Source organism: Fomitopsis serialis, assembly GCF_022376445.1.
Source record: "Fomitopsis serialis strain Sig1Antser10 chromosome Unknown B0H18scaffold_26, whole genome shotgun sequence".
Classification (NCBI taxonomy): Eukaryota; Fungi; Basidiomycota; class Agaricomycetes; order Polyporales; family Fomitopsidaceae; genus Fomitopsis; species Fomitopsis serialis.
Window position 1 is genome coordinate 222,857 of NW_025954986.1, and position 26,564 is coordinate 249,420.

Below are 26,564 nucleotides of genomic sequence, written 5' to 3' on the forward strand. Positions count from 1 at the left end.
ACCACGATCCTATCGGACACGAACACTTGTGCCGCACCAACCTCTTGCGCCCGGCTGCTGGCCATCGTCTAACAAACTCACCTCCCTCGTCTATTAGACTCGGTATAGCCTCCTTTTAGCTCGTGATCATTCCCCATAAGGTCACGGTGGGTTACCTTTAGCTCACGCGCACTCACCTAGCCATGAGAGGACGATTGGCTTACTATGTTGCCTCATTATCTCTCGCACTTGAGGCTCAGCGAATACCTGTAAGCGGGAGCTGACACCGGCCGATAAATTCACACATGGTCTCATCTTGTTTTCGTACATATACGGAGAGGATAGTGACTCATCGCCTGTGTATCACCTCCCCTCTTCATTCCTCTCGCGAAGGCTTCCGGTCCTATCAATATGGGCGCTACCATGAGCTCGGCGTCTCCTCAACGGCACGTAGTTCTTTTTGTCTTTGAAGCATGGGGTGAGTGATTTTTTGTTGCTCGCCATAATAGCTGCTAGATGCTCATCGAGGATTGTACTCGTTGCAGGGCATATGCGACCTGTGTGCAATTTCGTCGCTCGACTCGTCAAGATGGAGCCTACCATCCTTATCACAATCCTCATTACACCCACGTTGTATGACAGGGTGCAGACGGAGCTAAAGAGGAATTTCGAGGAGCGAGAGTTGAGCCTTCTGGACCGCATACGGTGTGTTTCATTTGCAATCATCGAGATTCTGAGCGGCGTCCTGATGGCTGGGACAGAACGATAACGCTGTCACGGGACAGTGCCGAGGCACTGGACAGCAGCGTGCTTCTGAATAACTTCGCCGATGCCTATGAGAAACTTGTCAACCTGCAGCCCGTTATGTGCGTCAAAACGCAAACGGAGATCGAGACTACGTGTAGTCCGGACGTAGTGCTGGTAGATGTAAGTCTTATCGCACAACATAGGAGAGTTCCGGCTGCTGACGATACCATTGCAAAGTTCTTCGGCAGCGCTCCTATTGAAGCCATCCGGAGGACTAGCAAGAAACCAGTCAAAGTCTTCTTATGGTTCGCGTGTTCAGCGACGTCATTGTTCTGCATCGGTGGCCCCGAGAGACTGGGCGGAAGGGGAAATCTTCGTGCCAGGAGCGAAGAGGTTGCCAAACTCACCGGTGTCAGCGTTGAGGAGGCCGCGGGACAGGTCAGTGGACACTGACTAAGAGTAGAATGCGTACTCAACCGACGATTCATCATAGATATCATTGACCGGAAAAGGATCCCTCATCCGCTTGCCAGGGCTACCGCCGATGTACGACTACGAGATTCAGCCGCAGCGCGTGAGCTTCTCGTACACATGTATGTGGAATCCCGCCGCTCACCTCGAGGTTGCAGCCGCTTGGCCCCATTGCTTTGCTTGGCGGCGTAAATCTGAAAACCTACGAGTAAGACAGTCCTCCATGTGGTCTCACCAGTACAGTCATCTGACTGACACACCCTAGTACTATCGCCGGATGCGACGGACTGCTTATCGCTTCGCCGGAATGCTACGAGCCAGAAGCAGTCGCAGCTCTGAGAGACTGGATGGCGGAGTCGTCTCGTCCCGTCTACGCTTGTGGGCCCCTTATCCCTTCCGGCGCTCGGGCTGTCGCTTTCGAGAAATTACAAGGGTCGGAGGCCGCTAAGGTGGAGAGCTTCTTGGATGCCAAACTGGCGAGCCATGGGCAGCATTCCGTTCTCTATGTAAGCTGCATTGTACCTTTGCCCAAGACAATGTTGACCTTACATGATCCTAGGTGTCTTTTGGGACCATCTTCTTCCCGATGGAACCTCAGAAACTCGCTGCGTTCCTTGAAATCGCCATGGAGAAGGAGATCCCTTTCGTAAGTTACCTCTGCGGATAAAGTGACTCCATATAACTCATGATTCTCCATAGATCCTGAATCACTCGTCGCCTTACATCCCGTTGCCAGACTTCGTCACCGACAAGCTCAGCAACTATTCTGACTGCATGGTGACCAAATGGTGTCCCCAGCAACTCGTCCTCAGCCATCGTGTACGGCTCAATCTGATCATCTCACCGCTGCCATTGTAATGATGTACTGTTTCATTCTACAGGCGCTGGGTTCTTTGTCACGCATGCAGGACACAACAGCGTGATCGAAGCTACGACGGAGGGAGTACCGTTGTGCGTATCATTTATTCGTGGTGCATGTACAGGCCCACTTATGGTCGAACCTTTAGAATCTGTTGGCCGTTTACAATGGACCAAGCAACGAACGCCCCTCGCATCAGCGATAAGATTCAGAACGGCTACGAGCTGTTCCAGGTCCGGTCCGGTCCTGGCCTCCAGCCAGCCTATCGTCTTGGGAAGGCACCGGAAGCCACTCTGGAAGCGTTCATCGCTGAGGCGCAGCAAGTGCTGTCAAGGCATTCGGGGAAGACGGAAAGCGCAAGCTAGCCAACGCACAGCGGCTTAAGCAGCAGATCTCCAAGGCTTGGGGCGAGAACGGCTCGTCGCAGAAGGCGCTTGAGGATTTCGTGGCTTCGGTCGTAAAAGGCACCGAGAGCCCTCAGGGTTTCTTCAATTACTTGACTGCGTGGTGTGATCACCGTGCGCTCCGGTTGTACCTTGCTTGTAGAACGACTTACTGGTACCACGCGCGAGGACGATTCTTGGTTGTACGATTAGATGGGCTACTGACAATTGTCGATGTCGATGCAATGAATGTACTTGGTCTAAATTTGGAAGACGACCGAACCTTACTGCACCCTACGTAGGTAACCGGAGCGGTCCTCTAAGGTGGAGATGATGAACTAAAACTGTGTGCCGTGGACGTTCCACTGGCACGGGTCTCAAGTCGGGACCGTACATGGTTCTCCGCTGCATGACAGGGAAGCAGGAATGAACCCGTCCTGGAAACGGACCGAGACCATGGGACAACGCCTCTTGCAGATAGCAATGAGCCGCGACATCACGTACACGTACGCCGCTAGGGTCTCAATTACATTCAAGGACGGCGATGATCTGCAGGACAGTGTCAACTGCGAGAGTTCCTGTACCTAGGGAGCGGTCCATCCCAGACATACTCCCATGTTATCAAGGGTGCTTGTGAACGCCGCACGGCGAAAAGGCAGCGTTCCGCTCACCGGTGACTCAAAGCACTTCTGTGAGGTCGGACGGTAGGCGGCGTGGCGTTTTCGAACGTGTCTTATCCTGTCTGATCGGCTTATACAACCTAGGCATTAATAGTACAACGCGGCTATTGCATACAAACTTCTCTGCAGCTCAAAGCCCGACAAAAGAACACAAGACATACCGACAGGAATAAGTTATGTAAGATCCAACAACGCTGGTCCGTTCGAAGTCACCACATGCGCGGAGCTGTTCATGCGTGGGCTTCCGCGATGACCAGGGACCCATCCCCGCCGGTCCACATCCCACGCTGGCCAATCGTTGTTCACTGTCTGCACGGCCAAGGCTCATCTAGCCGCCATTCCTCGAAGCCACGGGCGACTGGAGATACCGCTGTGACGCCCGCGCAATTCACTCCCCACTCTCCGTCGGCCTTCCCCTTGTGCGTGACGTTCTTCCCCGTCATGCAGAGCCGCCTTCGGCCCCCAGCCTGGACCGACCCACCCTACCGCCCCGATATCCAACTCTTCCCAGCCTCTCCGTTGATATCCGCCTCTTGCGTCCCCGGCCGCTCGGGTCGCGCGCGGCGGACGAAAAGGCGACGTCTGGCAAGAGTTCGTCGAGCGCAGCTGGAAGTTGCCCTCGAATGTGTGCGGCAGGCGTAACGTCGCGCGGTTGTTTGTCGTCTTCGCTGCGACGCGGACGTCCGCGTCAACGGGCAGAACGACGACGTTGACCTCGACGGCGGCGTTAGTCGTACGCGTGACGACGTCGAACATCGCCTCGCCGGAAGTACCCTCGCCAAACGAAGGGTGCGCAGATAGCAGGGCCACTGTCGAGTTGATTTCACTGTACAAGCGTTTTCTGTCTCAGCCAGTGAGTGGTGAGCTAATAGGGTTGCACACTTACGCGTTTGAAGACTTGAGGTAGAGAGTGCCGTTGTTGGTGTCGTCTGCAAGTATTGTGATGTTAGCCTGGATGGGAGTACCAGAGGCAACGACCTCGAGGTGATTGGCGACGAAGTCGCCTTCTATGCTACCCTTGCTAGCAAGTAGGTGCGCAACGTTTGCATACGCTGACTGAGAAAAAAGGATCAGATCACAGAATACACACCTTGGTGACAACTCACGTGTGCATAGATCTTGCCGTCTGTCGACGCGAGTCCGAGGAAGCCAAACTCAACGTCGTCGTGCATATCTTCGATACTTTGAGTGAAGCGTGGGAGTACTGTCTCAAAAGCGGGATATATAGAGGCCCGAAGTCGGTAGAAGGTGGTAGCTGGACCTTCAACCTCCAATGCAGAATCTGTCTGTCGTTGTGATTCGAGGATTCAACAGGTGCCTTCGTTGTACGAGTTTGTCAGATACTGCCCTGCGATATACAGAGCACAAAGCGCGCATACCAGTAGCGCGATCCCTCGCTCGCCTTTCTTCCGTTCCATCCGGCAGACGCTGACTTCCTGTAAAATTCGGCATGTGCAGTCACCACTTGAATGTCCACCTTGACGGTATCGGTAAGAGTCCAGTCGGTGTTGTGTACGACGTCTACATGCCCCAAGGTGTATGCACCTCGAGCGAACAGATAGAAGGCTTCTGATGGCATAGGCATTTCGAAGGACATAGAAGGTAGCGACCCGCTGTTCTCGTTCCAGCGACTGCGTCCTTTACGACATTCAAGAACCTTCCCGTCCTTGGGCAGGAGTTTGGAAGGCCGTTTCGTGTATCCAGGCTAACGGGCGTAATCAGCATGTAGCACGCAACAAATACGGGGTAACGCAGGAGGGAAGTGAAGGCATTGCTACCTACGCGCCGGTGCTGCATAGATACCGCGACCATCGGTTCGGGTGTCGTACGAACACCGTAACTGCTTATTCGAGGAAACCCACGACTTGCTGCAAAAAGTTGCTATGGCCAATTCACCACCACGTTCCGCGTATAAGGATGAAATACGATGCCCTGCATAAATCCAAAAAGCGCGCATATGAGGATGGCCACCACAAATGCCTTCAGGAATCGTCTCCCAGCGGGCTCTCCTTTCTCAAGATGGCCCTCTGGGTCAAGTAGAGGGTTGCTAGGTCCAGCTTGCGGGTGACGCATAGCAGCCGGAGAGAGGGTACTGGGGCCTGTGTACGCAGGGGGAGGAACATCCTCCAGGAGTCTCCGTTGGTCATCCAGAGCATTCTGGACAGCCGGAAGAGGCTGTTGAGTCTTCAAAGGAGAATCGGGCTCGCCGTCGTCGATGATCATGGCAGAGACCTTGAAGGTACAAGGTAACCTCAGGATGACTCTCAGCGCCGCGAGATACGGCAGCGATAAGTTCGGCGCTCTTCATATGTGCGACCACCGCGGCATATGGTACACACTGCGCATTGCTGCGCAGTTCTACATGCTGCTTGCTCAGGACTTCAGTCAGCGCGCACGCCGAGCCGTGAGCATTGACCAGAGGAAGCAAAGTCGACGTTGGCCACGGCGGTCGTGGATGCCAAGCATAGTACGGTCGCGCGAGATGTAGCAGAGCGATCCGAATATTCAGAGAAATAAGGGCTGCCAGACAGTGCCAATTTGTGTACACCAACGGACATTGGGCCTCAATTTCAAGGTGAAGACGTTTCACAAGCGGTAGATGCTTGAGAGGGTATGGTCGTGGTAGCAGCTCAAGAGACGAACACAACAATCGCATCGCCAAACAAGCGTGACCGCGTTCGCGTTTGCGGGTCGCCGGGCACGTTGACTTCGACCAGCCTCTTCCAACACCCGCACCCTCCTTACTACTCGTCCACTTCCTGTATAGTCATGGTACGTGTCTGTTACACCGTGACGATCTCACCGTCTGATTCTGCACATCAAGTTACCTTTGTCCCTCCTGAATGCAGCGCAAAATAAACCCATGGTAAGCACACAGCCGTGGTGCACAAACGCGACACTGAACCGCCCGGCGACGCGCAGTTAGTCGAGCTGAAGAACGGGGAGACGTTCAACGGCCATCTCGTCAACTGCGACAACTTCATGAACATCACGCTGAGAGAGGTGTACCAGACGAGCGCAGAGGGCGACAAGTTCTGGAAGCTGAAGGAGTGCTACATCCGCGGCAGCACGGTGCGCGTCGTGCCGCTCCTCATTCGCTGCACTTCTGATAAGATGACGTCGCGTGCGGATGCGCAGATCAAGTACCTGCGAGTACCAGATACACTGTTGGATGCAGTGAAGGAGGAGCAGAACCGCGCAAGGGAGGCGGGCAGGAGCGCACGAGGAGCGCACGTCAGCGGTGCGAACAACCGAGGTGTGTCACAGGTCGCCACGTCTATTCCATGCTCTCACACTCTTGACTCTACTCCAGGTCGTGGTGGAATGCCACAAAGAGGACGAGGCGGAGTACGCGGAGGGCCAATGCGCGGGGGCAGGGGAAGGGGCAGAGGGATGTAACGCGCGATGTACCACTACATATTGTCCGGGTGAGCCGTTCATGTTTCACTATTCTCCCTCGCTTCCTGCGCTCCGTATCCAAATGCATCCATATAGCACTGTCATAGTACAACCCATAGCATATGGTACACATGACCCTAAAATACAGGAAACAACCTAGCGCCACAGGACGTCGATACGCATCGACGTCGTCAGTATTCAACAGGGAATAACAACAGAAAATAAGGCATAGAGAGAAGGACATAGATCAAGCATCATACACGAAGTCACGGACAACCTCGAACACGAGCTCGTCCCTCGTTGCGGTTCGCACCCATTGACCCTGTTCACATCCAACGACGCTCAGCATATCAGATGGGTTCGGGAGCTGTCTACGCACCGTGTACAGCTCACGGCCAACGCCGATTACGCGGATGCGGGACTTTTCGCGGAGCATCAGCTTCCGCGCGTTTTCGAGCGCGAAGGGAATCGTGACTTGCTCGGTGCCGTAGCGCGACGGCACCCAGCTCGTGTGCAGGCGCAGCTCGCGCAGGTTGCGGCCGTTCACGACGGCTGCCTCTAGCTGGCTCTGCAGACCGACTTCTGATCAACGGAGGCGAACGCGCTTAAGATGATGATGCACTCACTGCTTCCTGGCAGAAGGCGATCGAGCACGACAGAGTCTCTAGGGCCGGGAAGATCGTGCAGAGGCATTCGACATCCTCGAGAGTAAGCAGCGCCGACGATACGTTGAAATGCTTCAGCGTAGTTTCGTGTGTCTTCGCCATGTCGAGCAAGAACCGGCGGGGCAGCGGCGCATCGCCCTGGGTCGAGAACGCATTCAGGGTGAACGACTCGAGCGAGGGGAAGGGGAGCAGTTGGCGGATCCAGGACCAGAGCAGCTGCGGGCCCTGCACGTCGACGGAACTCGTGCGCACCGTGAGCTCGCGCAGGCGCGCGACAGGCTCGACGGGCCAGTGCGAGATGCCCGAACCGAAGTACTCCGTGTCGAGGCTCTCGAGCTTAGGGAGGATGCGGAGGATCTCGAGGATCGCGCTCGTCGGCGCGCCCTTCAGGCGGAGTGAGCGGAGATGCGCGAGGTGCGAGAAGACGGAGACGAGGATCGACGCGGGGACGCCGGCGGTGCGCTGCATGGAAAGCTGCGAGTGAGATCGGTGATGGAGTACGTGACTTGAGACGACACCGACCCCCAGCTCCAGGTGGGTCAGCGTCGAGCCCAGATGCTCCGACCACCCCTGCAGCACCCGCGGCTGCCCCTCCATCACCCACAGCGCGACCCTCGTCAGCCCGCGAAACTCTTGCAGCTTGTCCCACACGGCCTCGCTGAGCCCCATGTACGTGCGGATCGTCAGCTGCTTCAGCTTCAGGCCCTTGAGGATGTTCAGGAACGCGAGCAGCACCTCGTCGTTGTGCGACGCGTCGGGGCTCTGGTCGCTCCAGCTGAAGCTCTGGATGTTCGTGCATAGCTTCAGCGCCTGCTCGCAGTCGTGCAGCAGCTCCGGCTTGCTGAATCCAATCGCCCCTGCGCACTCGCTCAGCTCCCTCTCGACGCGCGCGCCCTGCTGCTCACCTGTCTCTCGGACATGGCGCACGTATCTGGCGTATTCCGGCTTCTTCAGCAGTGTGCTCGCCGGGTGGCAGACCGCCGATCGCTGTCACGGCGCATACGTATCAACGAGTAGCGGACGCTGCGACAATACGTACTCCAAGCCGTGTCTTCATCACACGCGAGTCCAGCGTCCGGTACAAGAGCGGTGTCGCCGCCGCATGGAAGGTGCTGTGGAGCTGTGTGCACACATGCAGATCGCGCCGATCGACGAGGTGCTCGAAGATCAGCGGCAGGATGTCGATGGGGATCTTCAGCGGGTCGAACGCCGCCTCCGCCCTGTCTGCCTTCATCTCGCCTGGCGGCGACCCAGCCTCACTGGCACTCGTGCGCACACGCTTCATCGTGGGTTCTATATCATGGACGGGAGTCAGTTCGGTGGGTCTGGCAGCAGTACGTAGACCATGTATAAGCGTGTGCGCTGACCGATACGCCGAGGCATGCGCGCCCCGAACTTCGCGGTTCACGCACGCTCGCAGCGTTCTGGATCTAGAACCCGCAATGTGGATGCAACGTTCAAATCCCGCACACCAACCGCGCAAAACGCAGTCGACACGCGAGCGATGACGTCTGCCGACTGATGAAAGAAGTTCGACGTGCACAACAAGGCTGCAGGAAGACGTGCGGGGGCTTGTGCCGTTATATTGTGACGACATGTCAGAACGAGGGTGCTCGTCGTGGGGAAAAGGTCCGCGTAGTGGACCTTCGATGTAATGCCGGGCCTATCGACTACTAGGTACGCATACTGCGGGCATGCAGCCTCACGTAGCGCAATCCGCTGTAGCTGTCATAACTAAGCACCCCCGATATCATGACTGGCGCTGAGAGGGCAGGCTCATCCGGATCGAACCGTTGAGCACGCCCCTCAGGCAATAGTAGCAGATGTCACGGTGACACGAGGGCAGCGATGAGTAGTATCGCCGTGATTATGCTGTCTAGCGTGGAAGATTGAACGGCCCCGGGTGTGGGGGTTTCGACCACGGGAGACCGTGACATAGCACCGTACAGCTACGTTAGGTCGGATGACACTGGGGCGGTCGAGCAGTAGCATATCGTCTCGGCCACAAAGACAAAATCGTCAGCGAAGCTGGCAGTCGATGTAGTGCCCAGCAAGTGCGACTAGTTGCGCATACTGAGGGCAGGCGGCTTCACGTAGCATCGCTATTGCGGAAGCGCTGCGACCGAGTACCCCCGAACTCTCAGCGAGGTAGACTCATCCTGCTCTGATAATTAGAGCAGTAGCAGGCACCATGTTGTCTAGAGCACGACAATATCTATTGTCGCTCCATAAAGGCAGTCTACAGTGGAAGGCCGCACGGTAACCTTCAGCGTAAATCATGAGGTAGAGTGATAGCACAGCAACTAAGCTGCAACCATCGTAGGCTGCCTGGGCAGCGATAAAGTTCGCCTCGGTTACCGAATTGCCCAGGACACTGTCCTACAATGCTGGAGACCATACCAGCACACTGGACAAAGTAACCCTGCGACAACTGGCGCGTGGATACATGGGGGAGCATGAGAGATCGACCGGGTATTTGCCTAGTGTGCAGGTGTTTCCATAGGATGCATCATGACCATACGAAATAATATTGAAGCTTCGCAGACGTTACGGCGTGTCGAGACAGCGCACAACGCCTGACAGCCCCAGACCAATAAAGAACGGATGAACCTGGTTCACTTGCCTAATAGTTATGCTCCAGTCGATGAGATATTCTGAGCGAACCGTCTGTGACAATTCTATGAATGGTCGGCGATACAGCAATGCGCACTGCTGGCAGTACTCACCGGAACAGGCGCCTGGAATGCTACGTCCGTACGCACGTTCGCTGTCCAATATGAACCGTCTACAAGTGCTGTAGAAATAATCCTATAACTCGTCAGCGACACAGCCGTGCGCGCTGCAGGCAACGCTCACTGAAACGGTGCTTGGAGTGCTCAGTCCGGCGACTGCGCAGACATCGTCGTGGGGGAGCAGAGACAAGCAGTGTGGGGGTCGAGGCCATCACTGAACCCGAGTGTAAGTAGGGCGAGTCTGCGAAGGCCTCGGTCCTCGCCGTTAGCGGCATCTCAGCCGCTGAACCAGGAGTCAGGACCCCACATCCAAATAAAGAAACCCCTGACATTGACATCCAGTCACGCTATCACGTGTGACGGCTCTAGGCCCATATCTCCGTGAACTTTGCAAAGTGAAGCTCTCCTTCTCAGTTCTAGACATTGAAGTATTCTCACCATGTTCTATCTCGTCGGATTGGGTCTGTGCGATGAAAAAGACATCACAGTGCGAGGGCTGGAGGTAGATCATATCTTTTTTCCTGTCGAATTAATATGGATTGGCTGAAATGACATGCCAGGTGGTTAAACGCTCTTCGAGAGTCTATCTCGAGGCCTATACGAGCATCCTAATGGTCCAAAAAGAACGACTGGTAAGTGCAACCGAATGTTCTTATCCATCTTCTGACACTCATACGTCTAAGGAAGCATTTTACGGCAAAGAGCTGATCCTCGCCGATCGCAACATGGTCGAGACTGAAAGCGACGAAATCCTACGAGATGCCGACAAGGAGGACGTGTCCCTGCTCGTCGTCGGCGATCCATTTGGGTAGGACCCACGCCTCGACCACGGATTCTTTTCTGACCGCAATCAGGGCGACGACGCACACGGACATCATCATCCGGGCGCGCTCGCTGAAAATACCGACGCGGGTCATCCACAACGCGTCCATCATGAACGCCGTCGGAGCCTGTGGTCTGCAATTGTACAACTTCGGACAGACGGTGTCCTTGGTGTTCTTCACCGAGACGTGGAAGCCGGACAGCTTCTACGACCGCATCAAAGAGAACATGGGCCTGGGCATGCACACCCTCGTCCTATTAGACATCAAAGTGAAAGAGCAAAACGAGGAGAATCTAGCAAGGTAACTCGACGCCGGAATGCAGCTGATGAACGGCTCATTGACCTGCACGCGTAGAGGAAGGAAAATCTACGAGCCCCCGAGGTACATGTCCATCCCCCAAGCGGTCTCGCAGATCGCAGAGATCGAAGCCCTCCGCGGGGAAGGGGTGCTCAAGCCAGAAGCGACCCTAGCAGTCGGGCTATCTAGAATTGGCGGCGAAGAGCACCAGCGCATCGTGTGCGGGACGCTGGAGGAGCTTCTCACACAGCCGCCGGAGGTTTTCGGGGAGCCGCTGCACAGCCTAATCATCGTCGGGAAGCGGCTGCATGACCTGGAGGTCGAGTATGCGGAGGAGTATGCGGTCAACAGGGAGACGTGGCGGAGCGTCGCGCAGTCTGTGTACGGTTGCGCACTTGATCGGTGACTTAGACCGTTCGAGGCTGGAAACGGACGATCGACATGGACTTGTTTAGCAGAGCTTTTCTCGGAGGTAGGTGATTTCTTCGCACGGAAACAGACAGGTTCGTTACTCGTCTTGAGCGCTCATTATGGACCAGACATCGCACAGTACACATTGAAGCTGTAAACCCCCGGCCGCTCCTGGAACCGGAACCCGTGCCGCTCAGGAGTGCATTGCGCAACGAGGACGCCGTCTCTTTCCATTCTTACCCTCATGCTCCCCTTCGGATCCACCTGATGTGACAGCTTCGAGACTCCCGAGGGTACCTCAACGATTTGGGCGTCATGCCCATCGTCCGACGACGAGGTTGTGACGACCGCTGGAGCCATGGCGAACACGACGACCCAGATCATGTCATCCGTCTAGTCGGAAATTTCGAGACCGAATGGTCAGATGACGATGATACAGTAGACGCAGGGTACAACGCACTAGCTCCCAATCCCGCGGCCGAGGCACAGGGTCGTCGGTAACAGCGCTCTTAAGATGCGGTCGCGCCCACATGTATATCGTATCCGCCTCTATGGCAGGGTATACGCCTTCCTTGAACGCACGAGCGTAGTACTTAGCGAGGTGTAGCCATGGCTCGTGCGGGAAGCCGTCGACCCACGCCTGAGAGTTGGGCTGGGCACCTTTGATGGGCCCTACGTAATGTGATTCGCCGTAGTCTGTGCACGGTGGTCAACGATACGCGGAAGGCGGTGGGAATAGAGAAGGGCGGACCGTTGTAGGATATGATCTGCACGATGTCTATCTGGTCCCGCATGGCGATTAGCTGTTCCCACCTGCGGACGAAGAGCCAGTCGTCGCCACGATATATCCACTGACATACTGGTCACAGCCAGGCCCTTAAAAATAGAGCACATGAGGAACCTCTACGCACGTTCTTATTCCAGGAGTCAGGCCCGTAGTGCTGACCATCGTCGTCAGCCATAGCGCTACTGCAGGGTTCGGAGAAGGGTGTACCGTGAAGAACCACGGCGTGACCGCAGCCATGAACGTCCGCCCGCCCAGGTGTTTGAGGTGGACGAGATCACCGTCTAGTCTAGGCATGCGAATTTCGTGGCGGGGCGACTGGGGAGTCAAACGTGTAGGCCAGCCTCCGTTCCACTGCATATATGCCGTCCGACATTCTGAATGTTGGGCGCACACCATCATCGGAATATGGCTTACGTTGAAGAACCCGTCCATCGAAGACACGGCAGGATACCGTGCAGGGTCGATGAAAAATGCGGGTACGAAGTGAATCTGATAAAGTCGACCATTCTATCTAACCCGCTTAAAAGCGAACGCACTTTACCGACTGCAGCCTCTACGACTCCCTTGACGAAGTTCCAGGCACTGTTCAAGTCTTTCTGTCCGAAACGACTCTTCCCCCCGGAGAAGGTCGATAAGAGGACCTTTCCAATAAACCGGAGCTGATGTGGATGTCCAGCGAATCGCGACACATGGTCTCGGATGAGGAGGGCATCGTCGACACTTGCCCCAGGGATAGAGCTGAGCAAAGCGAGCGTCGTTGGGCAGAGAGCTCAGATCGTGGAACATAGGCCGGGACGCACGTCATGTCCAAACTCAGGAACACCCTGAATGGCTGTGAAGTTCTCGCTCGACGCGCCGCTTCATAACAATCAGCGACACGCGATATTTGCCATTCTTCCTTGCCGATGTTGAGCGCGAAACCATCGCTGAAGAGCCATGAGTCGATCAGCGATCCACTCTATGGTTATATGCGCACCACTTACATCCCGTTCTCACTTGCGAGCGTGATATCCTCCACCCAGTCTTGTATCGTGTACGGCTACGTGGACATCATGGGTACCGTGCTGCGCACGATTTTCCGATGACCCACATACGTAGGTATTTCCGACCATGAAGCTAGAAATCACCCGGTCATCTCGAGTATCAGAGGCATGGGTACAACATCCGTGTACATACTGTGCGACAACCAGTTTCTCTCGTGACGCGGCCATTTCCAAGCAGACAAGCTGCGTGACTCTGCTATCCAGATCTCAGAACCGAGTATTTCTCTTGCCAACGAGACTCCGGAGGTTGCGCGTCGCTCAGATTTCACTCGGAACAGCAAGTCGGAGTCTTGACAATGGCCGCAAGTCGACGATGGATGTAGCCTCGCGTGCCCAGGTCTCTCAAGTGTCGTCAGTCGTATATCACAGAACAATAGAGATGGGATGAATTGATGGATGTTCGAGAACAAGGTGAGAGGGAAGACTTCCGAAGAGACAACGACCGTGACGTCACGAGGACGCATCTGCCAGATCCAGATCTGCGCACTTACTTCCGGCGCTAAAGTCCACGTATCGAATCAATTCATATCTTCGAGCATAGCGGGCGTGGGCTGAAAACAATCCTCGAGAACCGATTCATGTATACATAGCTCATTGTCGTGTATCCTAAAAAAACTTGGGAAACCGGAAATATGACACTAACTGGTTGGTACAAAATATGGAGGTGTGGTATGGCAGACTCGGAGGCCAGGAGGGCCAGAGGCTCTGAAGGTTTGAGTAGAGTTCCACGAGAGTTCTGTCGAATCACCAGGAATGAGTTGAGATAGTCAGCTCGAGATCATCATCAACATCTGCTGAATAGAGGTAGCGGCCATATGCGGCACTGTTACAGAGTACCCCTGCAGCATCATCGTCGCTAATACCGAGGTCTTGCGCATTAAGCTGGCAGGTTATCTCCGGAAGCAGGACCTCATGGATGAATGATCCATAGGTGAGCCGTTGCAAGTGTCCAGCCGAGAGCGACGGGTCAGTGTCATGAACTGTCAAGCCCGCGTTCATCATAAAGAAAGGTATAACATCAGACTCGTGTCACTCACCGAAGGCATGCGCCTAGGCCCTTCATACACTTGACCTTGAAGAGGGAGACGTCGGCCACCGGAGGGACGCACCACCACTAACCCGCCCTCCGACATCGTCGATGAGGAGGTGCAGGCTGGAGTCGCCTCCGTCTACTACTATCTCCGTACTCCACCTTCTGCCCGTCTCCACAGGGTTCGTTCGATCTCGGTGATCCTCCGCGCTGTGTATTCCTCGTCGGCGGTGCTCGCCATCGTCGCGTTGTTCCAGTTTTCGTCCACGGGGCCTTTTGCGCCACGGTCAAGGTTGTAAGGAAACAGTCCGCGAGGGACTGGGCGTTCCAGGTTGCCCGCGAAACACCTGGCCTGCCGGTGACTGACTAGTGCCGCGCAATCCACGTCTACCAGAGGGGCACTGCATCCATGTAAGTAAGCGCGAAACGAGAACGGCCCGCCGAGCACTCACCGATCGGTTGCATCCCTTAGCAAGCCTCAGACCTGCTGGATGACCTTCCTCGTGGCGACCAACTCGTACTGGCGGAACACAACCCGCCAACCGTCCCGCCGCGTCCGCTCCTGATGAGGTCGTTTTGGCGGTGGCCAGGTACAGTGTGGCTCGCTCGTACGGCCCCCCATGGCTGTCGGACGACTTGGAGGCCGTATTAGAGCCGGGCGGGGCGCAGTCGGGTCTGACGCGTTCCGATATAGGCAGCTCGACTGTCTGTACACTGAGCAGGCGACGTGGGTCAGCGGTGCCAACAAGCGAAGATGAGGCGGAACATACTAGGTGGCCAGATGCGCGGTGCGCATTCTTGACGATTGGATCAGGAAGCGCGGGGAGTATGCGTCTGGGTCGAGTGCGGAGGTGGACTTGGAGACGGGTGTGCATGTTCGTAGTGGGTGAGAAAGTGCTTCAGAGGGGGTGAGTGGATGGCCTCTGCCTGTGGTGCGCCCTTATATGCGTTCCGGGAACGTCGGTGGCCAGCCGTTGCCTGAGGAACAATGGCCTCGTGGATCGCATGCATCGCCAGATACAGTATGGTACGCCGTGGTGGGCCACCTGTGGTCAAAGCGGCCAGGGGCCAGCGGTGGCTCAAACACGGGGCCGGCCTCGGTGCGTCATCCGAGGGCTTTGTCGTCCCGATCGGTGAGGAACGGTGGCCACATCTAGGGACTGATCTGCCCACGCAGTTTCAGATCGACGCCGCGGAACATTAATCAAACACGGACGTACCAGGACTGCTGTCTTCCAAGCCTCGTTAGGACGGATGCATACGTAGGCAAGTATGATGTTGGTGTGCGGCTAGTGCTGTATGCCTACAGTCGGCGTGGTGGTCTCTAAGTGAGACGACGAGGGCGGCCAATGGAGAATTGCGCGGTGCGTCACAACCTCTTTGGGCGCGACGGACGTTGAGCTCAACGTCCAGACTCCGAGTCGTCGTTATCGAAGCTGGGGCGGTATGCACGGAGGGTGACAATTCCCACGGTCGCTGGCACGGTGCAGGCGCATGAGTGTCGGTGAGCGTGGCGGGCCGACAAGACTCAAGAGACAGAGGGCGGCCGGAGTCGCGAAAGCAAGCGATGAGGCGCGTCGGCGGGAGAAGACGACGCGGTCAGGTGACAGCGCCACCTTCGGAGAGCGCGCGACCGTCGTCCTCCACCGCTGTGTCCCCGTCGTGTCACTTTGTCCTCGGCCCTATCACTGTCACTGTCTGCTCTGAAGACAACCCCCGTGCCTAACTGATAAGTGTACCCAGCAAGACACAGGCACAATGACAACTTCGACCGTGGCCGCAAGCAACGACGAAGGCCACGCACCCCATCTCAGTGGGGTGTTATGCATTATGGTCGTACGCAGGCCGACGGAAATACATGGATAGCTATTGTTGCTATGTACAGAATGCTACGGGCGATGTGCAGGATGTTATTGAGCCGCATCACGGTATGTACAGTGCGTATCTCTGAGGAGGGTGGCATCCTCGCGGGTGTCGTCACGAGAGACACGCAGTTGCAGTGAGAGGCAGGTGACCACACGAACGGTGGCCTATGGACGCAGGTGCGAGAAGGCCAAAGGTCAAGTCGTTCGTGTGTAGGTTGGATGTGTCCTCGTTTCCTGCACGTTGACTGACTTTCCCTTGCTGTAGCAACATACAGGATATACTGAGCAAAACAACCCAAGCTGTAGGTGCTTTGGAGGTTCTGTTCGCAGTGCAACCTTCACCCGTACGCGCCCTACGTTAAATCGCAAGGCTGACGTCCTCAATCCTAGATCGACGAGTTTTCCGATTCCTCCCGCAAGGGCTACGCGACAGGCGTCCGAAGACACACCACGATCTGGAGGACATGTCGGGGTCTGTGACGGCGACACGGCTGTTCCAGACTTGGACAATACGTGTGCTCTCTCATGACAGCCGGTGCACAGGCCTGGCTGGCGGACGTTGCGGAACATCAACGTTTCAACACTTCCGACGCTGCGCCCAGAGGCTGACGGCGTCCCCGTTCGAGTGGGCTGACGTCCGAAAGTGGAAACCGATCGAGGGTGACGGCGATCGTCGAACCAAGTTCAACATGTCAGCCTCCCGCCATATATAACCCGCCCGTGTTCGACTTTCCCCCCTCATCCAACTTGAACTTAACCACCACCAGCCCACTGCGTATCACACATGTTCCCTCTCATCTTACTTTTAGGCGGCGCGCTGGCCCTCGTCAGCGTGCTGCCCAGCCTCCCTCCGACGTTCAACGTCGAACTCACCCCTGGTACACTCCTCCTGACGCCGGCCGTCATGGACGACTTCCTGTTGTACCTGCCCGCCAGGTGAGTGTCGTTGGCACCCCTCGTCTCATCGCGTTGGACTCACCTCTGTGCCAGCCCCGCTGTGGAGGGCACCGCGGCTGTCGTCGGCGACATCGTCGACAGCACCGCAGCCGTCGTTGGCGACATCGTCAACACCGTTCGCAACTCGGCGGCTCAGGTTTCCCCGGAATTCATCTGGTTATCGGACATGTCGCTCAGCGACATCGGTTACGGGTGCGTGCCCTCGCTCTCCAGTGGATCATTCTCATGACACCTGGCCGACGTAGCCCGGCTTACATCGACTTCAACCTCGTCTTCGTCGACACCCTCGGCGGGATGGACATGGCCAACGGTACTGGCGACCTGTTGGTCATGGACTCTCCCGTCGTGACTGCCTTCGAGGACAAGGCTGATCCCAACAACGGTTCTCACAACGTGGGTGAGGATGAGCCTGAGCCCGTCACGGCCATCCCTCCCCTCGACGTCGACGACGAGGTGCGCGACATTGTCACCTCCAACTTGACCGATAAGGCCATCGTCGATGTCGCCGCTACCGACGACATCGACGACGGCTGCGATGGCGGGACAGACTGCCCTCACGAGGTGACAGAATACGAGATGATGTTGTTCATCCTCCTCATCGCTGTCTGGATTTGGGCCGTGCCCGGGATCCTGTCGTACTCCCTTCCTCCCATCGTATCGCTCCTCAGCCGTCTTCCCATCATCCGCATCCTCGTAGACGACCTTCGCCAAGAATTCGCGTACGGGTGGTTCTCCCCGCTCTTCCTCGCGTACCGATTCGCAGGGGTCTACTTCCTCGAGGAGATCCTGCTGGGTCCGTTATTCGCGGATCCGTTCAAGCGTATCAAGCGGCTGATGGAATATGGACGGATCGACACGATGTTCATGGCGCAGGAGTTCCTCATTCTATACTGGTGGGCGTGGTGGGAGCTGGTGGTCCCTATGGAGCGCGCAGCGGCCCAGGTGCAGATGGGCGTGGTGGATGTGGATGTTGTGGAGGAGTGGGTGATGCACGAAACGGACGGGGGCGCACACAGGCGGTCCTCGGAGACGGGCGGACTATCCGGTCCCTGGGCGTTGAAGGTCCTGTCTTCTTTCCACAAAGGTGTGTGCTAGTCGGTTACGTCTCTCCGATCGCTTACCAGGATTCTCAGTGCCTGAGAAGTTGTTGTTCAACGACCACGGCATCGCGAGGCGCTTCGTGCGTCCGGAGACGACTGAGCTCTTCGGCGACCTCGACTGAGCTGCGTGCGTCCGACCTTGCTTCGTACAAGTAGTGGCGACACGGTCGCTGGGTCGGAACGCTCGGCGACGAGAGTACAACCTCGTCAATGCTATGTATCACATAGGACACTGCATATCTCGAAGTAGGTGATTCGCCCTGCTGTTTGCATCCGGCTCTAATCCGCCGTTTACAGGACTGTTGCGTCTTCAAATCGGTTTAACGGTCCTGGCGCGCCGCTGATTTGCCTGCTTAGGATGTATCGAGTCTGGTACTCGTCGTACAACCCAAGCACGCGATCTGCGGCGCATTCCCTGTATTGCATACGATAATATATCGATCTGTACTCTACAGCGTATCTTGCTTGACAATGTACTCTGGAGGCGGATCGTTACTGGTGTGTACTCAATACTCAACACTGGCAGCAGCCCCGTCGTTCGACGAGGTTCAACATCAGTGCGAAGCACACCGGTAAGTATATATGGAGGTGTGGTACAGCTAATATAAAGCCACGGCACACAGCCTGGGTGGTTGTGTGGCCCCGTTCTACGTTTGAACGCTGTCGAACGAGATGTACGACTCCTGACGCCGCGACGGACGAACAAGCAGCGCATTCTTTGCTAGCCGCTGAGCAACCGTTGACTCCTCCGCCCGAATCGCACTGCTGTCTCCTCAGTGGCCGAGAAAGCCGCATCTCAATCCTGGGGTATGTTCCGCACGACGTACGAATGACGATCCTCCCCTGTGCGCCTGCCTTGTTAATCTGCTAACGAGCACCACCAGCACCGTATATATCCTCGAACGTGTGTGATGAAGCCGGCTGGACCGTCCTCGGTTGGTGTTGAGGCTAGGTATCTGTACGGCGTCCCGCGCGTCGTCTGTGCGGCCAGCCGGGGGCGTCCACGCGAGGCTAGACCCTCTAGATATGGTCTAAGAACCGCTACAACATCCCTGTAAGTATCAATGAAGGTCGTCAGTGGCCCGCGCGTAGATGAACGGTACCACGAGTGCTCACCGATCCGCTAGGTCCCTTTGCCACACCGGTGCATGCATGGTTCGTGGCTGAGACTGAGAGGACGCCGCCACGGGCTCTGCGCACTGCTTAGTTACACTACGTATGCTGTTGGGCCGGGGCGTGCTGGTACATGTTGAGACCGTCCGACTTGATGTTGAGGGCTGTTCCCAACGAAGTGGCCTGTCTCGGTGTCCCGTCGGTAGGCGTGGCGCAGGCCCCGTAAGTTAGCAGATGCAGGAGCAGCGGAGGAGGCAGGTCGCCCGCGGAGGAGCTCATCCGGAGACGCCTACAGGAGGCCCGGCGAACGGGGGTCGGGCGTTGTCCTTCTCGACGAGTAGCCATGTACCGAGGGACCGTCGTGTGCCACGCAATGCGCTTCTGCCCGGCCGCTCGCATTGATCGCCGCGGCAGTGAGGGAGTGCGGGGAAGACTCGGGCCCCGATGCGGAGAGGATGTGTGTGTGCGGCACGCCGGTGACAGAGGAGCTGCCCGGCGTGTTGCGGGGCCTGCATGCGTCGTGCGCAGCTTTTGAACAGCGGCGCGGTCGTGCTCCACGAGCTCCGTGTCGGGGCGTCCTGCGGGTCTTACTCTGCTCACGCCCTCTGGCTCGGCGTGGCCCGACGGACTGGATGGCCTATACACTGCGTGGACGACGCGTTAGAGAGACACGCGACTCGCGAGTAAGAAAGCGCCACAACGTACTAGGTGGGTAAACCCGGGGTGCGCATTCTTGACGATTGGAATCATTGGACTAGGAAGCCCGAAGGATATTCGTCGAATACGTCTGAGACGCCGCTGGTGAGGATGGATGGTGGGCATACTACTGTGGATGAGGGCTCGTATCGACTCAGGCGGAAGTTGGAAGTGCTGGAGACTCGGAGGGAGCGGGAAGTTGTTGAACCTTGGCCGCGCTCTGCCGGCCTTTTATGCCAATGGGGACCGTCGGTGGCCAGCACTAACCAAATTGGAGTTAGTCTCGAGGATGGCATAGGTCGCCGCATCTGGTAGATCGAAGTGGCCCATCTGTGGTCAAAGTCCGAGTCAGGTCAAAGTGATCGAGAAACGGAAGTGGGGCACTTAGTAACAGCTAGTCCTTCAGGCCTTCAGGCCTCAGGCCTCGATGCGTTAGCCGAGCTGTTTGTCGTCCAAATCGGTAAAAGATGTGGTCGCAAGGGGCAACTTCTATGCTCTTCTAAGTTCTATGGCCTCCAGGGCGGTGGCAGTCCGAGTCACTGTCCGAAGCTGGCAGTCAGACGCTTTCAAGATTGAAGTCAGCCCGGGACTCGATGGGCTGAGGAGGCTTGCATCGATATTGCTAAGTCTCTTCCCCAAGAGAAGCAGCATAGTAGTCATGTCGCCGGGAGGCGATTGATGCACTGCGGCGTCGAGGCACACTTGACTAGCCTGAGCCGGCGGAAGTCTGAGTGAACAAAGATTGCATGACTTCACACTTGTACTGATGCAATGCTCGTCCTTCCGTAGTAGTTAGTCACGGTATTAGTAAGGCAACTCGTCGGTACCGTATACGCACATTGAGCTCCCCAGACGAGAGGTCAAACAGAAAACAGCGAGTACTAAGTTGTGATACAGCTGAGAGCGGGTTGGAGGGCAACGTATCCGATGGCGCGCGCGAGCCCGCCTTACAGATAGTGTTGTTGGCAAATCAGCGCCAGCTTGCCACCTGGCACGCGCCAGGGGTGGCGATTGGTTGGCGATTGGCAAGTGGCAGAGGGGAGGGTGGCGCAACCTGGCGAATCGCCAGGCGCTTATGCATTTTATGGCGACTGGACCGGTGTGGTTGAGTCAAAACCAAGCCGTCGAGGTCATTCAGTGTTGGTAAGAGAAATTTGAAAAGTGTCTGTGAAGATGACTCGCAGTACGGGGGTGTCATCGGCCTGCCCATTCCTGGTCCGACTCTCTGAGGGGCAGAATCAGCTACACTATTACCGCATTTGGCAATCGGAAGTGCGGTATTTAACCTGGTGCTCGCCGACGAGTCGCCGTTCACTGACGCGGACATTGACGATGAGCCTCACGGGGGTTAATATTAATGTTAACTTAAGCCGGGAGTATCGCTACACTTGCGGCCTTCACTGCAACGGTTCCGGACCAGGATGACCGACATAGGTGGCCAGCGAAGAATTGCTGTTCGCGAGTAGTCTCCGTAGCAGACCTAAAAGGCCGGTTCGCCAGTGCGGACGCGGTGTGTCGCCGTGTTCGCTACATCTAGCCCACCTTGACAGTCTCAGCATGAGATGCAGTGTGTGCAATTGTATGCCATTGAGTCAACATTTCAGCACCGAGTCACCAACATGCACGGCGACGTGCGCAACCATCCGTCAGACTGCAATTACACGAAGTTCCAGTCATTAACTTGAATATTGAATGCAAATGCACTCCGAGTCGTCGTGACCCGAAACCCGATTTGCTGCTTTTATGGCCGCCTGCCACTACCTGCTGTCTCGTCGAGGCCTACTCACATCCTAAAGGCTGCATGTCGTTCTCCCAGTGTCCCGCTTGTACCCTGCAGTGCTAAACATCCTCGGGGACCTCCAAGCAGCGGCACAAGCTCGAAATTAAGCACAAAACGCCAAAAACGCTTCAAAAAGCCCATTTGCCAGTTGCGCCACAATCGCCAGCGCGCGCCACCCCCCGAAAACCCATTCCCAAGCGCCATTTGCCGGCAATTGGGTCCATTCCCATTTGCCATCAGCACTACTTACAGAATATAGTCTCAGTTGTGGCTACATATATAGATGTCATACTTATCGTTACCGAGCGTGAATGTGAACAGTACAACTACACGACCTCCAGGGTCTCGTAACAACAACACAGGGTATCGAAGAAGACCAAAAAACCGAAGCACTCATGTCACCAAAATCGAAGAAAGGCGTCTGACAGCACAGCGGGCGACACCACATAGAGTTGCAGTATCCACCATCGAAGCATAGCCATGGACGATCTAATCAAGTCCATCTTCCCCGAAATCCCACTCTCCCTTATCATTACCACCTGTCGCAGACATATCCTTCGCCTTCTGAGCAAGAGCAGCAAGCTCTGCCGGTTGATCAGGCTTGGAGGACTCGCCTGGTTGGGGAGGTTCAGAGGTGGCTCCCGTGTTGTCCTGCCACGCTCCTGGGATCGGCGACCCGTCCTTCCCTTCCTGGTCCTGCTTCTCTTCGCTATGCGTCCCACCTATGATGCCGCCCCACACAGATGCCTTCCCTTGAACCTTCGCTATCATGGCGGAGTACCTGCCGGGTATCACAATCGATGCATTCTTCTTGTGCGCGGGGTTGGGCAAGTCTGTGATGATCGTCGGCTTCGGGGTCGGCGCGCGAGTCGTCTCTGTGGCAGCGCCTGCAGGCTTCTCGTTCTCTGCGGGTGGCATGGTAGATGGTTGGTCTACAGTCGTAGTGGACGGTGCGTTCTTGTTCTCGGCATTTGCTGGAGGTACAGGATGTCCCTTGCCCCAAGCGCTTGGCTTCGGGGATTGCGTACGAGCCAACTCTGCAGCCGGACTAGCAGGCTTGTCCGCTGCTGCTTGTGTCGCGCTGGGACCTTTGTTCTTACCCCAAGGGTTTGGCTTCGGGGTCTGCGTACGAGGAGACTCTGAAGCAGCACTTGTAGGCTTACCACCTACTGCTGATGTCGCACCGTTAACCTTGTTCGTCCCCCAAGCGTTGAGCTTCGGTGTCGCGGTACGAGGTGGCTCCGCGACAGGACCGGCGGGCTTCTCTGCAACTGGCGTCGCAGCAGGAGTCTTGTTCTCACCCTGAGCGTTTGGCTGCGGTGTCGTGCTGGGGGCTGGTTCTGAAGCAGAGCCGTTGTCCGTGGCCGTCGTAGAAGCTGGTTGGCTGGGCGTCGCAGCAGGCGTCTCGGTCTTGCCCCAGGCATTCGGCTTCGAGGGCGTTGCTGGACCCGGCGACGCGGCTGTATCGATGAGCTGCTCGCCCTCCGTACCAGGCGTAGACGAAGTAGGTTGATCTCCACTCGACGATGACGCCGGGGTCTCGGTTTCGGGGTTCGTCTTCACGTCACCAGCTGCAGGTGTCGCTTCGCCAGCCGTCTGCGAGGTGGACGCATCGCCATTCGTAGGCTGCGGTGTGTTCTCGGCGGGCGCCTCGGTGTCGCCTGCAGGAGGGCAGATACGTCTGCAGGTTCTGTCTGATTATCCTTTACGTTTTCGTCTGCCACGTTGCTCCCCTCAGAGGCTGCTTTGTCCTCTTTTACGGAGGATTCCGTCTTATCACTGCCCTCCGGGACAGGGTCTGATCCACCCTCTGGCGTCGTTACCGATGCATCTGTACTCGTGTTGGTGTTGTCGGTAGACTGTGGTGGTGTTGCGGCGTCGGTGGGGACCTCTGCGGGCGCACCCTCACCAGGAGCAGCAACGCTCTCCGAGACTCCGCTACTAGCCTGAGCATCCGAAGAGGGCTCTGCTGGGGTAGTGCCAGAAGATGAATCAACAACGGTAGCAGACGCATCAACGAGTTCGGGCGTCTCTGTCGTCGGAGCCGTAACAGTCAAGGATTCTTCAACACCTCCCTCCGTTTTACGTTCGCCATCTGCCTGCAGGTCCTGATCACTGCCCGCAGGAGCGACAGCCTCATGCTGTGAAGGGTCCGAAGCCTGTTCCTCCCCTACATCGGGAGCGCTCGAGACGATTTCTTTCGGCTGGTCAGCAGGCGCCGCCGTCTCGTCCGCGTTCTGGGGTTGCTGAGGTTGAGCAGTGGTCGGTGTAGAAGTAGTAACGTCAACAAGGATGGGAGCATCGGATTGCGAATGCGACGAAGTAACATCGGGAGTAAGGGTACTATTGCCCGAAGGCTCCGAGTCATTTAGGCTTCTTTCCTCCCCTGGGTCCCCCCTGTTGCCATTGGGAGTTGCGCGCCCTTCTTTTGCGCCGCCTTCTTCTCCTGCTGTCGCTTCCTTTTCTGGTTTTCCTTCTTTGTCGGCGCCTTCCCCGGTTTCTCCGGCTCGTCCTTTTCCACCAGCGGCATCTCCAGAACCGGCGTCTCGACCACCGGCGTTGGCGCCGACGGTGTCTCGACCACCGGGGTTTCGACTGTTGGCGTCTGCACCGCCGGCGAGGGTGCCCGTGGCGGCGGCTCCAGCGGAGGTGGGTGTACCGTTCCCTGCATTGGAGCAAATACAGAGTTCAGTCTCCCGCTGAGAATAGTAGGGGAAGAGTTCGAGGCGAATTGACCTGGGGATTTTGCTGCATCCTTAGCAGCCGTGACGGTGGGCGTCGACGACGGACCGAAGGTCGAGTCAACCGCCGTCGTTGCTGCGCTGTGAGAAGGGGCGGCGAGCGTAGGCTTCTTGGGGGTCGTGAAAGTACGGTTCATGCCGTTCATAGCAGGGATCGTGAAGGCGGACGCGCTCCCAATGTTCTCGAGCGGCGTAAGGGAAGGGGAGGGCGGGCCCGCAGTGATGCCAAAAACATCCTTGATGATGGAGACCATATCCTCGCCCCCGGCAGTCACGGGCGAGGAGCAGAGCTGACCGGGGCTGCCCGACGGCCTACCCCGCGCGGACTCTCGGGCGGTCGCCAGAAGCAGCGCTGTCTCGAGACCGAGCTGGCGACCCTCCTTGATGGACAGCGGCTCGGGCCGCATGCACATCGCGATGTACGAAGGGATGAGGAGCTTCTTGTCCAGCTCGTACGCCTGGTAGAGCTCGATCTTATGCAGCGCCGGGATCTCGAACTTCTCGAGCTCCCGTACGCAGAGCTTCTTGACTTCCGCGAACCGCCAGTCGAATGCCAACTTCAGGATGGCTGACCAATCTTCAACGGTAGCGTCGTAAATGGAGTATTTCCTGGCACACGGCGTGAGGTGGTGCAGGAAACAACTGGGATCGACTCACGGGTTGTAGAACACCCAGAGAAATCGTGCAAAGTCGTTGGCCAAGACATCCTCCAGAGGGAATGCGTGCGCGTCTGTCGAGCCCTTCGGCTGCTGCCCAGGAGGTGCAGCGACGGCGAACTTCTCGCGGAAGAATGCCGACTCGCGCTCGAAGAAGTAACGATGTACACGGAAAAGGTAGTTCTCAACCTGCACCGCCGTCGTCAGCACACACGACGACAGTCCAAGCGCAGTCAGCGATACGCACCAGGAAATGAATGTCTCCGCCGGAGAGATAGTACTTCGGATGCCGCTTCACCTTCTCCAGCGAGGTGTCGACAGAAATGTTGTAGTTGTGGGCCATTGGAGGCTGAAGCATACACTGCGGACAACCCGGATTGTGCGAGGCGCTTACATGGGCCTAACATTGCAAGAGCGTGTATATTAGTAAGCCACTAAGTGAAAATCCCTAACATGGGAAGTACATGCCTAGAACATGACGCGATTTCGGAACATAGGAAGAACATAGCACTTACATTCCCGATTTTGGGAACATTCGAAATGTTAGCCCGAACAAAGGAATACCATTCCCTATGTTACGAGCTCCGACTTAGAGCCGTAAAAATATACACGCCCTTACAATGTAAGTACCATGTGAGCGCTTCGCACAACGCGGTTCGTCCGCAGTGATAGGGATAGCGGTCGTGATGATGGGCGGGGCCAAAGATATGAAGGGCAAAAATCCGAGCCTCTTCACCGCCGCACACGTGTGGGCCTCATGTCGGGACCCGACACATCAGAATTCGAAAAGGCACATAGCCCGTCGCCAAAGATCGGTTTGTTCATCGTGGAAAGAGGAATACACGTTGCAGAGGCCGAGACACGGCGTCTGCACCCTCTTTACGTCCATTACAAACCGCAAAGAATGGATTTCTGACTGCGTTAGTATAGCGAGTAACAACAGATCTAGTGGTACAAGTGAGCGTTAATTACATAACACAAAGGCGACCCATTGTTTATCAAACAACGCAGAGCGTCTTCCACTGACCCGGACCATGGACAATCCTGCGGAGCGTGGTCGAGGCATGGATCACTAGATGTGAGCATCAGCACATAGCCAACGATGAAGGGCTGGTATCGAGGACGTAAGATGAGCGTAACAACAACAGTGTACATGTACGACTCATCGCGAACCCATCAACGAGCGAATTTGACGACAGGTAGATAGGTCTCGCTTTTAGAAGTAATACAGAGGAAGGACAACATTCGTGTGATGCCATGCGTCCAACAGCAGGAAGATGGTTAAGGTTGCTGTGCACAAACGTTCCCTACACCTGGTGGTCGGAACTAGGTGGTTTACCTATGGACCA

The 26,564-nt window shown here is 56.5% G+C and overlaps 8 protein-coding genes across 8 annotated transcripts; 4 read left to right on the forward strand and 4 right to left on the reverse strand.

Annotated features, from left to right (window-relative positions):
- Positions 1-402: 402 nt before the first annotated feature.
- Positions 403-2,421, forward strand: B0H18DRAFT_1118302 (uncharacterized protein; the record flags this gene model as incomplete). The annotated part of the gene is made up of 11 exons (XM_048033767.1): positions 403-457; positions 525-684; positions 741-906; positions 964-1,164; positions 1,220-1,300; positions 1,356-1,405; positions 1,463-1,703; positions 1,757-1,843; positions 1,897-2,014; positions 2,079-2,148; positions 2,205-2,421. 11 exons carry the CDS (start codon positions 403-405, stop codon positions 2,419-2,421), a joined length of 1,446 nt encoding a protein of 481 aa, XP_047894416.1.
- A 1,000-nt stretch (positions 2,422-3,421) lies between these two features.
- B0H18DRAFT_1118303 (uncharacterized protein) lies at positions 3,422-5,342 on the reverse strand (the record flags this gene model as incomplete). The annotated part of the gene is made up of 6 exons (XM_048033768.1): positions 3,422-3,550; positions 3,606-3,945; positions 4,006-4,175; positions 4,226-4,401; positions 4,464-4,824; positions 5,046-5,342. The coding sequence occupies 6 exons, from the start codon at positions 5,340-5,342 to the stop codon at positions 3,422-3,424; spliced, it is 1,473 nt and encodes a 490-aa protein (XP_047894417.1).
- Positions 5,343-5,803: 461 nt separating this feature from the next.
- B0H18DRAFT_1002109 (uncharacterized protein) lies at positions 5,804-6,588 on the forward strand. Its single transcript, XM_048028350.1, has 4 exons — positions 5,804-5,985; positions 6,042-6,191; positions 6,258-6,375; positions 6,433-6,588. Exons 1-4 carry the CDS (start codon positions 5,983-5,985, stop codon positions 6,516-6,518), a joined length of 357 nt encoding a protein of 118 aa, XP_047894418.1. The 5' UTR covers positions 5,804-5,982; the 3' UTR covers positions 6,519-6,588.
- Positions 6,589-6,765: 177 nt separating this feature from the next.
- On the reverse strand, positions 6,766-8,417 carry B0H18DRAFT_875389 (uncharacterized protein; the record flags this gene model as incomplete). The annotated part of the gene is made up of 4 exons (XM_048040422.1): positions 6,766-7,086; positions 7,145-7,645; positions 7,706-8,170; positions 8,223-8,417. The coding sequence occupies 4 exons, from the start codon at positions 8,415-8,417 to the stop codon at positions 6,766-6,768; spliced, it is 1,482 nt and encodes a 493-aa protein (XP_047894419.1).
- A 1,937-nt stretch (positions 8,418-10,354) lies between these two features.
- Positions 10,355-11,442, forward strand: B0H18DRAFT_1118306 (Diphthine synthase; the record flags this gene model as incomplete). The annotated part of the gene is made up of 5 exons (XM_048033769.1): positions 10,355-10,417; positions 10,476-10,547; positions 10,599-10,723; positions 10,770-11,039; positions 11,094-11,442. The coding sequence occupies 5 exons, from the start codon at positions 10,355-10,357 to the stop codon at positions 11,440-11,442; spliced, it is 879 nt and encodes a 292-aa protein (XP_047894420.1).
- Positions 11,443-11,564: 122 nt separating this feature from the next.
- On the reverse strand, positions 11,565-13,346 carry B0H18DRAFT_1118307 (glycoside hydrolase; the record flags this gene model as incomplete). Its single annotated transcript, XM_048033770.1, has 10 exons — positions 11,565-11,840; positions 11,908-12,143; positions 12,199-12,298; positions 12,359-12,388; positions 12,442-12,585; positions 12,649-12,723; positions 12,771-12,972; positions 13,035-13,160; positions 13,218-13,273; positions 13,329-13,346. 10 exons carry the CDS (start codon positions 13,344-13,346, stop codon positions 11,565-11,567), a joined length of 1,263 nt encoding a protein of 420 aa, XP_047894421.1.
- A 602-nt stretch (positions 13,347-13,948) lies between these two features.
- Positions 13,949-16,707, forward strand: B0H18DRAFT_1103975 (uncharacterized protein; the record flags this gene model as incomplete). The annotated part of the gene is made up of 14 exons (XM_048032600.1): positions 13,949-13,988; positions 14,080-14,166; positions 14,209-14,243; positions 14,489-14,665; positions 14,702-14,718; positions 14,898-15,095; positions 15,122-15,174; positions 15,211-15,407; positions 15,617-15,671; positions 15,721-15,811; positions 16,017-16,143; positions 16,193-16,235; positions 16,438-16,474; positions 16,563-16,707. The coding sequence occupies 13 exons, from the start codon at positions 13,949-13,951 to the stop codon at positions 16,455-16,457; spliced, it is 1,140 nt and encodes a 379-aa protein (XP_047894422.1). The 3' UTR covers positions 16,458-16,474; positions 16,563-16,707.
- Positions 16,708-24,009: 7,302 nt separating this feature from the next.
- B0H18DRAFT_272836 (uncharacterized protein) lies at positions 24,010-26,059 on the reverse strand. The gene is made up of 4 exons (XM_048037363.1): positions 25,884-26,059; positions 25,463-25,571; positions 25,217-25,404; positions 24,010-25,168 (listed from the first exon to the last, which is right to left on the reverse strand). Coding segments are annotated over exons 1-4 (1,281 nt in total). The 5' UTR covers positions 25,886-26,059; the 3' UTR covers positions 24,010-24,186.
- Positions 26,060-26,564: the final 505 nt, after the last annotated feature.

Excerpts from the sequence above, each read along its gene's own strand:
- B0H18DRAFT_1002109 (XM_048028350.1), top strand. Across the intron at positions 6,192-6,257 it reads GCTACATCCGCGGCAGCACG|ATCAAGTACCTGCGAGTACC; the intron begins GTGCGCGTCGTG and ends GCGGATGCGCAG. Across the intron at positions 6,376-6,432 it reads CAGCGGTGCGAACAACCGAG|GTCGTGGTGGAATGCCACAA; the intron begins GTGTGTCACAGG and ends ACTCTACTCCAG.
- B0H18DRAFT_272836 (XM_048037363.1), bottom strand. Across the intron at positions 25,405-25,462 it reads GCGGAGACATTCATTTCCTG|GTTGAGAACTACCTTTTCCG; the intron begins GTGCGTATCGCT and ends ACGGCGGTGCAG. Across the intron at positions 25,169-25,216 it reads CTCTGGGTGTTCTACAACCC|GAAATACTCCATTTACGACG; the intron begins GTGAGTCGATCC and ends GCCGTGTGCCAG.